Source organism: Crocodylus porosus, unplaced genomic scaffold (assembly GCF_001723895.1).
Source record: "Crocodylus porosus isolate Cpor-Errol unplaced genomic scaffold, CroPor_comp1, whole genome shotgun sequence".
Lineage (NCBI taxonomy): Eukaryota > Metazoa > Chordata > Crocodylia > Crocodylidae > Crocodylus > Crocodylus porosus.
Genome location: NW_017728949.1, coordinates 1,501,307 through 1,514,433, shown reverse-complemented (window position 1 = coordinate 1,514,433; position 13,127 = coordinate 1,501,307). Strand labels below are relative to the sequence as shown.

At 46.1% G+C, this 13,127-nt stretch overlaps 1 protein-coding gene across 8 annotated transcripts in view; it reads left to right on the top strand.

Moving 5' to 3' along the window:
* The window catches only part of ARHGAP27 (Rho GTPase activating protein 27), a 71,194-nt gene that overhangs the window by 37,155 nt on the left and 20,912 nt on the right, over nt 1-13,127 (top strand). For all 8 annotated transcript variants that reach the window (XM_019554458.1, XM_019554459.1, XM_019554457.1 and 5 more), the window contains 4 exons: nt 152-262; nt 1,380-1,447; nt 3,023-3,110; nt 11,838-11,942. In XM_019554458.1, coding sequence (XP_019410003.1) covers nt 152-262; nt 1,380-1,447; nt 3,023-3,110; nt 11,838-11,942 — 372 coding nt within the window. The remainder of the gene's footprint in view (nt 1-151; nt 263-1,379; nt 1,448-3,022; nt 3,111-11,837; nt 11,943-13,127) is intronic.

Sequence of the window (13,127 nt, the reverse complement as noted above, 5' to 3'; positions counted from 1 at the left end):
GTTTGACCCCAGTACTCTTTCCTGCCATGGCAGGGGGTTGGACTAGATGATCTGCTCAGGTCCCTTCCGACCCTAGAAACTATGAAACTATAAGCACTGTGGTCTTGCTAGTGATAAGGAATGTCAGCAACCAGTCTGCATCTTTTCTCAGGTCTCTGTCCCAGGCCATCAACGGACAGCAAGCAGTGGATCCAATCAAGACAGCCCTTTTGCTGGCTACTACAATACCATGCCAGCACTTCTTGTACAGAAAGAGGAGAAGGTGAGTGTGTTTTGTGCTGCAGACAAGCAGGAAAAGGATATTTAAAAGGGAGCCTGCCAGGGGTTCTCATTCTTGCTGATATTTATTTGCCCAGAATATTTATGGATGGATGGTCTGGAGCGATAACACTGGATTGTGTATGCATTGTCATGTGGTGCATTCATGTGGTGTGGTGGGCTTAGAAGTAGGATGGAGATCCCCTTAAGCCTTATCAATCTGATGACCTATTGATGACTCTGAACGGATGCTGGTTTTTTGGTGAGCTTGCAATGGTCAGAAAACCTGTGTCCAGGTGGTTTCTTCTAGTTCTGTCAGCAGGTTTGATGACAATTCTAACTTTTTTTTGACCCCATTTGCCAGTAAAGGCTAGGGATACTTCCATGGTCCCTATATACACCTCTGCAGACAAATGCAAGGCAGTTGCTCTAGTTTCCAGGGCTCTCCCATTTGAGGGGTGCAGTAGAATGGAACTACAATCCCTCCTAGTAACCACAGGGACATGTGCAAAGTTTCCTGGGTCCTGATCTTGGCAGAGTGATCTAAGCCTAAGCTGATATTCAAGAAGGGGAGTGTTTTAGGTCAGGAACACCAGTATGATTTACTTCAGTCAATTTAGTCTCTTTCCCTACATTCCCTTACTTGGGACAGTGCTGTCAACACATGACATCTTGTCTGATTTATGTGGCTGGAGTACAGCAATGTTGTCTCAAGCGTGTTCCCACCCTCAAGTATCACCACCTTCAGCAAGTTCCAGGTTCAGGAAAAGAGGCTTAAGCCCATGCCTTGCTTTTGGCCTATTAGAAATCCTATTTATTTCAGTGGGAATACTTGGTGTGGTTTGGGTGAAGCATATGCTCAGGTACCTCTTGGGTATAGGCTCCTTGTGAGTGGATTACCTGGACTGGCACATGATCTAGCTACACTCCTCTGCACAGGGCAGTATGGAGGCCCTGGCTAATGCTCAGGAAGTGTACCTAGTGCTCTTGGCTGCCAGCTGCACCCACCTGTATTCTGAAGGTCAGCTGTGTGAAAGCCTGTTTCTCAAGGTGTGGCAGGGAAAGGAAAATGCTTGAAAGAGAGATTTTTAAACCCTACTTTTTCCTATCTTCTCTTCCAGTTCAAGAGCCTCGACAAAGCTGGAGTTCTTAACCGAACAAAAATAGTTGATAAAGGGAAACGATTACGGTAAGAGAATCCCTGAATGTGCCAGGCAGCCCTTCTGCCCCCCCCCCCCCCCAGCTCAAAGCAAACACCGTGGAAGCAGAAGGACAGGGCTGAGAGTTAGAAACTCCCCCTCTTCCACCTACCTCTTCCTAGCAGCAAACCACAGGCAGACCCAAACCCCTTCCTTCTGCCTGTCCTCGGTGTATAGGCAGCTGAGTTGCAGACTATTTTAAGGTCAGAGAAACTGCTAAGATCATCTTATCTAAATCTTGCACAACACAAGCCACTGGTTTTGCCCAGACGCCCTTTGATCAGCTCTCAGCCACATGATACTAAGCTTTCCATGAGGGCCAGATCTAGTTGCCCACTAGGTGCCATCGTGATCCCCTATGTTTATTTTAGTTTACCCAAATATTCATGCAAAATGCTGAAGCTCCCAATGCTTCATTTTGGCTGAGCTAAGGGTGCATATGCAGATTGGCATGTTCCTGAATAAGAAGCACTTCCTTTCCCCAGTACCCACTAAATCATTGATCAGTCCTATATCACAAGGGAGCATGGTGCCTGACCTTCCTGAAGTATAGTTTCCCTTGATTTTATTTTTCTTTTTATGTCGGACTGAAGCTTTAACACTGATTTTCCAGGCTTGTTTTAGTGAGCAGCTTATCAAGAAACAGATGATACTTTATTGTTATGTGGTGCAGAGAGTATAATCTGTACAGTGTCCCCTGCAGTGTGGCAAGGAGTGGGGCTCCTCCTCGGACAGTCTGCATGAAAGAGGCAGAGATGAACTGTAACATGCACAGAGCCTCCCTCTACTACCTTGTCCAAGTGTAGGCCAAGCCTTTGGCTATACTATACCAAATGCATGGACAATGTGACAGTTCAGCCTGCTGCAAGGTCCTGAGGTCACTGTTAATAGTGTAAGCAGGAGGAGGGGAGACATTGTCTTTGGGATCTGTCAGAGCTGGGTGGAAAGCCCTGTAGAACAAAGTGGTGGTCTCTGGACATTGTTGTAAGCAATATGATAGGGGCAAGGAAAACAGGACACTTTCCTTAATTTCTCTTCATGCTTCTAAGTTTTTGGCTGAGTGTGTCCTGCTTCTGCTTAAGAAAGGCTTTGTTAATAGGACAGACATCCCGAACAAGTAATCTGCTCCACCACAGATGCCTGAGTGACCTTGGGCTTCTGATCTGAGAAGTCTTGCAGTGAAACATTGGCTTGTGTAGGCAGGCAATCTTCACCACTTCCTTGCTGGTGAGTGTTAAAGGCTGGACAGCCCCCCACTTCTGAAAGTCCTAGGCTGCACTGCTCCAGTATCTGTCCATGATTTGCCTTCAGATGCAATCACCACATCTTTCTGGGTTGAGCTTTTCATGCAGAGAACATCATATTGAATTGGGAATTCTAGACTGTATTTAAAAGAACCTTTTTTTGTTTTTGTTTCTTTTCTTTTTTTCCTTTTGGAGAACACCATTTAAGAATGGGTATCACTATTGGGAGAAGGGGAAAGCATGGGATAGAAACTGTGGCACGGCCTTCCCCATCTCAACTGCCACTGGGTTTTAATGCTCCTTTCATGTTTCTTTTTCCAGGAAGAACTGGAGCTCATCCTGGACTGTCTTGGAAGGGGGCATCTTGACCTTCTTTAAGGATTCTAAGCATTCATCTTCCAGTGGTTTGGTGAGACACCTTCCTTTGGCTACTGTCCTAACTAAGCCCAGTGCCAGAGCTGCTGACAGGCTTCCAGGCACCTAACCAGCAAACAGCTTACCAGCATTCCCTAGTCTGCCTACATAATACCACCCTCCTCCCCCCCACCTCCTTTCCTGGTGGGGCCAAGACTCCTGCAGGAGTCAGCTTCCCGCTGTCCCTAGGAAGCATCCTGTGGACCTAAATGTGGTAGCAGCTTTCAGATAAAGTCTAATTCTTGCCTGCACCCAAAAACCATGAGATGTGAAGGCTGTTTGTTAATTTGTTCTCCATTTCAGTCCCTCCCTGGGATCTGGAATTGGGTGATGTTCCACAGAGGGCATCAGTTGCTTTGAAAAGCCCCTCTGTTCATGTGAGTTTCCAAGTTCTGTCTCCTTGAATGAATCGGCAGGCAGAAACCAAACTGCTTTGCCAGGGTTATGTCTTCCTCCCTCCACCCCCAGCAGTTAGTGTTCAAAACAAGAAAGTCTAGTAAATTAACATCAGTAGAAAAGAGTCTTAAGATTCTCCAGCCAAGCCTGTGGTTAAAAGTTGCTTTAAAATAGGAGAGGAGGACTTGCTGCTGCTTGTGGTGGGCAGCGTTGTGGCTCTCAGCGCTTATGCGGTGATGGCTTGCAACACCCTAGTGACTGGTTGCAGTAAGAGGGGGAGAACTAAATGAGAACAGAAATAGCTCTGAAAGGGGTGTTCATCTCAGACAGGCTCCTTGCTAGACATGCAGAAGTAGAGCTTCATATGCAGTGCAGGGAGCTCTAAGGAGGCATTTCCATGAGGGTTTTAGCTTTTATCACTGTACACTCTGTCTCTGGGCTGGGCCAAGATGGAGAACTGAATGAATGAGGGAGAAAATGATGCATCTGGGGGGACTTATAGAAGCTGACATGCCTAATGTAATCTCTTGAGCTGTGGATAAGGAAGGCTGGAATTTTCAAAGGGGTGAAGAGGATTTAGGTGCTCAGTTCCCATTGATGCACAATGGGATCAGAGTTCTTAACTTCCTTTTGGCACTTGTCTCCACAGGTAAAACAACTTCAGCAAACAAGCTGCTATATTAATAACTTGCCTTTTTCCTAGTGTGGTTTAATCAGCTTCAGAATTGCATTAAGCTGAACTAGAAAAGGGTGGTGTTTTTTTGGAATAACACCATTAGACTTTAAATTCAGTTTCTCTCACTTGGGAATATCTTCCCCAGCTCTTGACTGCTTAGAAAATCCCAGCTCAAGAGGTGCAAGCACATGGGCTTTCAACCCCCTGAAAAAGTGAGATGCGCAGTAACTTCACTGTGGTTTACCAGTGGAAAATGTTGTATCCTAGCAAATGCAAACATAAAGGTCACCTTCCCTAAACACCTGCTCATTGCACATGCCGTGAATATATGCCCAGTGCTAGCATTACTGACTTGAAGGAGAGAGAATCCACCAAAGTTTGCCTTTCCTGTGTGTAGGAATTCTCTCCTCTTCTGCACTCGCCTCCTTCCACACTGGAATTTCCCTGCATGTGAATTCTCTTCCCAAATCACAGTTGGAGGCTGAACTGCATTTCTGATTCTTGTGCTGAGTACCACTATTGAACTGCAGTGCATAGCAGATCCCCAGTGATGTCCTTGGAGCTTTACATAAGGCTAAACCACCTCTTAAAGTATAAAAGGTGAGATCCCAGAGCTTCACCACCAAGCCTTTACCACCCATAACATTAATAGAAGCAAGCTTAATTTGGTTCTTGTAGCAAGCTCTCAGGCAGCCTTTACTGTGCCAGTCCCATTCATCTCCCATTTGGGAGACTATAGCTTTTCAACGGAGAAGGCTAGAAAACAGATATTTGGAGGGTAAATGAAAGATGAGATTCTTCCACTATCTCTTGTGGAAAATTTCAGTGTATTTTATATTTAAGGCTTCTAGAGTCGCGGGATTAGGTAAGAAACTCAGTTTTCAGTTTCAAAGAGATTGTTTCTATCTTTTGCGATTGTGGAGAAAGACAGGCTGGCAAACCATTGCCCCAAAGACTCAAGTGTTGGGAGATGATGCAAAGGCTATAAATGATTTTTATTTTTTTTAAGTCAATCTGATATTCCTCCTTCCCCCTGCACTAGTGCATGGCAGGATAGCTGACCCATTTTTTAATCTATAGGTTTACTGACTTGGTGAATAGACCTACTGACCCATTAAGCAGCCAGGATTCAACACAGTTACATTATGCCAGTAAAATAAAACTATTTGTTACCTTCTTGTCACCTGCTTCAGAGGGGTCAGCTGTGGGGTAGACAGCAGGACTGCTGGTGAGCAGTACCAGCAGCAAATATGAACAAGTAGGCTTGAATCCTTGCTCATATTCTCAGTTCACAGTCTTGGGCTGGACCCAGAAAAGGATTTGGGCCTCTTCTCTGGTCTCTAAATTCTCTACCTCGGTTCAAACTTGCAACCTTGAAACCCCCTTCTGAGCTGCACCTAGGTCCAAAGGGAAGGGCCTTATGGAGGTCCCTGGGCACTGAATGTTTTACTTTTTGTGCATGGTTGGAGCAGCTCAGCACTAGCTCATGCCTAATCCCCTTAGGACCTGAAAGCCAGGTGTCTTCATCCCACTATGACCACCTCAGTCCTCCAAGGGCCTGACCCATGAGGTCATCTCAGAGCCTGCAACATTGTCAATTGCTACTGTAATTCTTTACAGAGCATGGTGTATGTACAGATTAAATTCTTTGGCTGTTGAGTCCAATGCGCACGTGATGGCCCTGCCCACAGGTAGGGCATACCTATGTACTAGCAATGCTCTGAATCCCAAGCAGCAGAGTCTTTCCTCCTCTGATGCCAGTCATCACAAAACTTAATCCAGTCTGCCTTGCAGCACCTTGGTCCATCTGCAAACCAACTCTGCCAACCAGAGTGGCATTCTGCATTCCTTTCCCAATCATCCACAGAGATTTCAAACAATGCTAAGTCATCTTTGCAAGCATCCCAAAATCTGCACAGTGGTCTGCCTCTCTTTCTAGACCTTTTGTGAGCTTCAGAGTACAGCACGTTCTTCAGGATCCTGTGATCTGGCATTTGCTTGACATGGCCAAGCCACCTGAGTCTTTTCGTGCTAATCAACATTCCCATGGATGACACACCAGCACGATTTAACACTTCCACATTTGTCACCCTAACTTGCCATGTTGCTCGAAGAATTTTACATGGGCATCTGATATGAAAGCTGTTTAGTCTTTTCACAAGTTTGGCAAAGGTCATCCATGTTTGAGCCATATTGAAGAGTGGATAAAACACAAGTTTCATAAATGTGGATTTTCATTTTCATTTTAGCTGACAGTTTGTTGTTGTTCCAGGCTCTGTCTAGCAAAAGATCAAAGTTCCTGGCTGCTTTGCCAATTCTACTAGCGAGTTCAGCATCAAGATCTACGTTGCTGGTAACAGAGCCAAGGTAGAAAAATTGGTCAACAACATCAGATGACTACCATCTAAAGGTGATATCTGGAACTGGTTCAGAAGAGCCTTGGTACATAACAGTCTTCAAGTTTATTGCTAGTCCAAAGATTTTGCATGAGTCTGAGAACTTAGTAATGAGATGTTGTAGGGCATCAATACTGGAAGCCACAAGAGCTGCATCATATCCAAACAATGGGTCCCTTATGATGATGTGCTTCACCTTTGTCTTGGCCCTGAACCTTGCAATGTTAAACAGTCCTCCATCATGTCTAGTACTGAGAGAAACATTCTCTCTAGAATCACAGAACACTTGTTGAAGCAGGAATGAGAAGTAAATGTTAAACTATGTGGGAGCCAGTGTGCAGGCTTTCTTCACTCTGATGTTGAATAAGTCAGACTCCTGGTTTTCATAAATTACAGTTGCCTCCATACCATCATATCAGGATTTTACAAGGTTTAGCAGCTTAGGTGGACAATCAAGCTTCTTCAGAACAGTGTAAAGCCCTGATCAACTAATCATGTCAAAGACTTTTATTAAATCTATACAAGCCATGTACAGTGGGATGCACTTTTCATGCAGTTGTCTTACAGAGAAGACCATATCTATGGTGAGGCTTCCCAAGCAGAAGCCACACTGGCTCTCAGAACAGATTCTCTCAGCTAATGCTTGAGGTCTAGGTAAAAGAATATGACTTAAGATTTTTCCTGCAATGTTGAGAAGAGATGTACCTCTGTAGTTATTACAGTCACTTCTGTCTCCTTTGTTTTTCTTATAGAGTTGGATGAAACGAGCATCCTTGAAACCTTATGGAATAATTTTTTCCTTCCAATAGAGTAGCAATAGCTCGTGCAGTGTTTGCAGCAAATCTTTGTTTGCACGTCTGTAAATTTCAGCAGGTAAACTGTCAGATCTGTTATCGGGATCTCTCAGTGCATTGTTCCAAGTTCCTTTAATGTAGGTATGGCATCTAGTAAAGTTATACCATCAAACCCAGGCAATTTGTCTAGCATACATTGGTCTACTATAGACTCCCTTGAGTATATCAATCCACCTTTCCAGATGCTTCCCCATATAAATTAGGATATTATCATCCAGGTCTTTCAACAGAGCTGTCTTGTACTTTGGTACAATGGTTTTTCTAATGTCCTCACACAACCGCCTACTGTCTGCTGTTGGATGCTGTCACAGCAACCTAGCCGAAATTCTTGAACGCACCTCCTGGAAGCTGTTTGAACAGCCTTACAAGCTTCTCTTAGGTTGTTGAGTGAATTAGGAGTAGACTTCTAGGTGATTAGGGCAGGGGGTTTTTCTCTCAACAAGTGGCAGCAGTACCTCTAAATGGTCTACAAACCAGTTGACATTTTTCTTAGTATTCTTTCCAAATCTCGATTGCTGCATTGTACATACTTGTTTTTAGGACTTCCTGTGCATCTCATGCAGTTTCATTCATTTCAGCTGATTTTGCTACTACTTCAAAGATCCTGTCAAAAAACAGCTTTGCAATGACTTGGCACATGTCAGTACAAGGTTGTCCTGCAACTTTATTGCGGTAGATTTTCGTAGTTCAAAATTTCACTTTGCAGCAGACAAGGGAGCGGCCTGCGTTGCAGTCTGTGCTTTGAAAGACTCATGTATGTAGGATATCTTTCAAGTGTGTAAGTCTTGTCAGTGCCAAGTACGGTTGATGCTAGTACTTGGACCTTAGGTGTCTCCACAATGTTCTTCTGATGCTACCAGCAAAGAAAGCATTGGTCGCCAGTACTCCTTGACTGGTACAGAGCTCAAGAATTCTCTGACCTTTTTCGCTCATACGTCCAATGCCATACGTACCCAGAGTCCCGGGCCAGTTCTCAGCATTGGACCTAACTCCTTGCATTGAAGTCTCCCAAGTACTAGAATGGGCTCCTTCTGTGTAATCCTGCCAGTCAGTTCTTCCAGCTGTTGATAAAGCTGTCCGTCCTTCTCATCACCAGCCTGCAAAGTTGAAGCACAAACCCTGATGAGGGTGATGAATCCCTTCTGTAGTTTAACTCAAGGTGTCATGGTACATATGTCATTGTGGGAAACTCCAATTGCAGTGTCCATAAGTTCATTTCTCATACAAAAACCTACACCATACTCTCTCCTTACTTCTTCAGGTTTGCCATGCCAGTAATCCTCCTTTGTCATGCCAGTAACCAGGTTTGCCATGGTGAAATCCTTCTTTATGTGAAGCCTGTGTCTGAGACCCGAGTTTCCAAAAGAGCTGTAACGTCAATTCTGAAAGGTGCAAGCTCATTACTCAACACAGCCATTTTCCTCAGACCTGAATTCAGATCAAAGTCATATCCAGGGGTCAGAGTCCATATATTCCAGCGAGTAATTCTGTTTGTAAAATCAGTTGAGCCAGGATGTAAGAAATGAGGCAGGGCTTGTTTGACAACCTTTTTCGGGGCCACCCTTGTGTGAGGCAAGCAGTCCATCCCTAAACAGGGCTGCTTGGAAATCTTGGTAGCTTCCTCGGGGCCCTTATGCCTCTCAGACCCCTGCAGCCATCTTGCCGAGAAAGTAGGTGTATTAAGCCTAGGCAGAGTTATAGAGGAGTGAAGGCTGCCATAGACCTGTCATCTGCCCCCCTTTAGACCACTGAGCCAAAATCCAAAGGCCAGAACAGGTCTAGACATTCAGTGACACGGGGTGTAGCTTCTGCCAGAGCAACCTGACTAGAGCTGCTAACTGCCCGTCACCTCAGCATGAGCACTTCTTCTGTCAATGTGAGGTCCCTTAGCCTTCCTTCAACCAAGAAGTGACCCCAAGGCAGCAGAGGATGCAGTTTAATGCCATGCTTAGCAACATTAAGCTCCTCACAAAATGCAGTGCTAACCACCGCTTTCTTCAAACCATGGCAGGAAGAAAAGATGGGGTTATTTTCCCCTCCCCCAACCCCTCTGGCCCCATTAATACAACAGCTTAGTGGTCCGAGCACTCGCCTTGCCTTGTGGTAACCTGGGGTCAGCTCTCTCCTCAAATCTACCAGAAGGGCCCCTTGACACCTAGGCTCTAAGCTATTTCTGGTGTGGGCGTCCCCACTGAAAAAAACCTCAGGCCTTATTTGGGACTGAGAGAGCATGAGAGGAGAGGTTTTATTTGTCTAGTAGTTTAGACACTGTCTTCAGACAGGTTGTATTCCCTGGTTCACAGACCATTTCTGTGTATTTTGTGACATTAGTCACTGGATAAAATGCAATTTTGAGATGCCTCCAACTCTTTTGTTTTTTTTTTTTTCCTCTGGAGCTCCCCCTTAATTTCTCTTTGCCTCAGGTTCCCTTCTTGAGCTCCACAGGACAGTCTGTGCCAGGATGGCTTGCCCTCTATTTAGCTCAGCTTTCAAGAGGTGCCCATTGGGCATCGAGCACCTACCCTTGGGCTTCAGCCATCCCTGGCATTGGCACTGAGATCCTCAAAAGCATTTAATTCAGCAAGGACCTGGGCACAGCCTGTTAACATAGCTGTAACTTGCATCAGTTTTGTACACCATTGTACATCAGATCAGGGGCTGGAGCAAACCAACCACTAATCATCTTGCGATAATTGCTAGGGCGAATATTGTTATAGGGTCTTGCCACTAGGTGGCACAAGAGCAGGAAAAAGCCATTTTATATTGAGGAAAAAGCTACCCTGGGAAGGAAGCAAAAGTCTTTACTGTTTTCCCCTGGGTAATTCAATGCTACGTTTTAGAGGGTAACACTGGTGTACGGCTCCGTGTTGTCTACCTTTTATATCACCTTTAAAAAAAACCAACCAAAAAAAGCCAACCAAACCTTTCCTCCCCCCCCCCCCAAAAAAAAATAAACAAACAAACAAAAAACCAACAACAACAACCAAACAAACAAAAAAACCTGACACACATGTTGGGTCCAGTCCCTAAGACTAAACATCTTGAACTTGTGCTCCAAAGTCATTTGGGCTCTTTGACAATCCTGCCTGGGGCCCCCTTCCTGCCTTCCGTCTCTGCTTGCTGAGCAGCCTATCACCTCCTAACCAACTCTGAGCTCTTGGTGTTTTATCTGTGAATTTTGCTTTCAGAGAGATTCATAAGGTTACCCTTAAACCATTCTAAATCTGTGGCATGTTGACTGGTGTTGAACTTAGCAGAGTTTTCGAGCATCTTCAGGTTAATGCCATCTCTGACCTGCAGAACTGTGACTTGCCATTAGAGGATGAGCTAATGGGCATGGCGTGGAGCCAGGACTCTATCACTTCTCTAGGCACAGAGTAGGTGGGAGCAAAAGCACAGAGCTCAGGGAAGCATGCCGCCCTGGGCTCCATGCTAATGCAACTCGGTGACTCTGCTCCCAGCTCTGAGCTGTCAGGGATTAACCATAGTGATGACATGGATCCCAGGTTAGCATGCCTCCCCAGACTCTGTGCTTTTGCTATGCCTGATGCTAGGCATCCTTCCCCCCCAAGACTGCGGGAGGCTGGGGAGGGAAGCCATGCTCCCCTCTTCCCCCCCAATTCTTTTGGCTAGGGGAGAGCCACCTGGAAGTGGGCTAAGCTTTTGTCCCTCTGGGGGGAAGGGCCACAGGCCTGGCATCCAGCCCAGGGTCCCAGATTGGGTCTTCCTGGGTCCTTAGAGTTGGCAATATGGTGTCGGGTGGGTTGGGGCCAGTACCACCTCCTGGGCAGTGAAGTTTAGGAGGGTAGAACATTTTTTCAGGGATAGAAGGGCTGGAAGCAATGCATCCTGGGATGGTAGATGACTGCAAATTGGTCATTTGATCTCCATGGAGCAGACTAACAATTCACTAGCTTGAGCTAGGTAGAATGACCTAAAGATAACCCTTGCCTGAAGTAGCATAAATACTTAGCAGAGTTTAACACCCTTTAATGTGTGGACACTTCTGTCTTAAGTGACTTCAGAATTGTATAAAAGTAACTTGTAATACTACCCTTAGAAATGCTCTAGGCTTCACGGATGCCAACAAAGTAATCCTTTGTGATAGCAGCCATGTTGCTGGCACTAACTGTACCTAAAGTCAGTGGCTGGAGGGGTAGCATGACTCCAGCTGAAGTCTACCCATCATCCCCTGCTCTGAGCCTTGCATGTGTGCTGGTGTTCTTCCCAGGTGCCCTTATGAGAAATGCCACAGATGGGCTTAGTAGTCCTGCCCATGTGACTGTTTCCTTAGCCTGCCAAAAAAGAGATGTCTTCCATCCTGTGACCACTGCAGCTATGAATAGCAGCACCATGTCCTATGGATCCCCAAGTATAACAGTTCTCTTTTCTTTCTGCAGAAACACCCTGCCGTGCTGACCACACCTGAGCATACTGTATGTCTGCTGGGGGCCACTATTTCATGGGCCACCAAAGAGAAATCAAGCAAGAAGCATGTTTTAGAGGTAAATCTGTTCAGTGCAGCATTACTTCTCCTGTGTCCTCTATGTAGCAGGGAAGCATGCCTTGGCAAGGATTACACCAAAACCACTGGACGTGCAACAAGCACGAAAAAGGAGTGGACGTGTGGTAATTAGCTCTATGCTGGTGTAATTCACTTGCCTCTGGTACAGAGCCAGAAAAGTAGGACTAGAAGGGACTGCTTCAGGTTACCTAGTCCAACCCCTGCCAGGGGCAGGGTGAGCCCTGAACAAACGGTTCCATACAAATCCTTGTCTAATCTGTTAGCTAAAACAACAGAATCAACCCTGTCACACAACCACAAGACATAACACCCTAACCTGTCAGAGGGAAAGTGGGGGGATCATGGTGGCCAATGTCCTGTTGCTGCCAGGATTGTTAAAATATACTCGAGATCCAAAGAAGAGGGCTGTGCCCCCAGCTACAGAAGGCAAAAAAATCCCCACAATCTGTACCAGTCTGACCATGGGGCAAAATTCTTTCCTGACTCCAAAAGTGGTGATCAGTCTGATCTTGAGCAGAGGGCCAAAACCCTCTAGTTGAGAATTTCCAGATTTTAGTTCCACCAAGAGCATTGGCATACCCCAGTCAAAATGCCCAGCCTTGGCTGCAACCAACACCCAGTGCTTCTGAGGCAGGCAGGGTGGGAAATAAATCCTGACACACAGTTTCATAGTTAGTAGGGTCTGAAGGGATCTGAGCAGATCATCAAGTCCGACCCCCTGCCATGGCAGGAAAGAGTACTGGGGTCAAATGACCCCAGCAAGGTGATTGTCAAGCCTTGTCTTAAAGTCCCCCAAGGTAGAAGCCAGCACCATTTCACTTGGAAGTTGGTTCCAGATCCTAGCCGCCCTGACAGTGAAGTAGCGCCTCCTGATATCTAGCCTGACTCTACCCTCTGCCAGCTTGTGACCGTTATTCCTGGTAGTGCTCGGGGGAACAAGGACTCCCCCGGTGCCTGCTGGTCCCCTCTGACTAGTTTGTAAACGGCCACTAGAACCCCCCTCAGCCTTCTCTTGTGGAGGCTAAACAGGTTCAGGTCCCATAACCTCTCCTCATAGGGCCTGCCCTGCTGCCCCCGATCATGCGAGTGGCCCTCCTCTGGACCCTCTCCATGTTGTCCACATCCCTCCTGAAGTGCGGTGCCCAGAACTGGATGCAGTACTCCA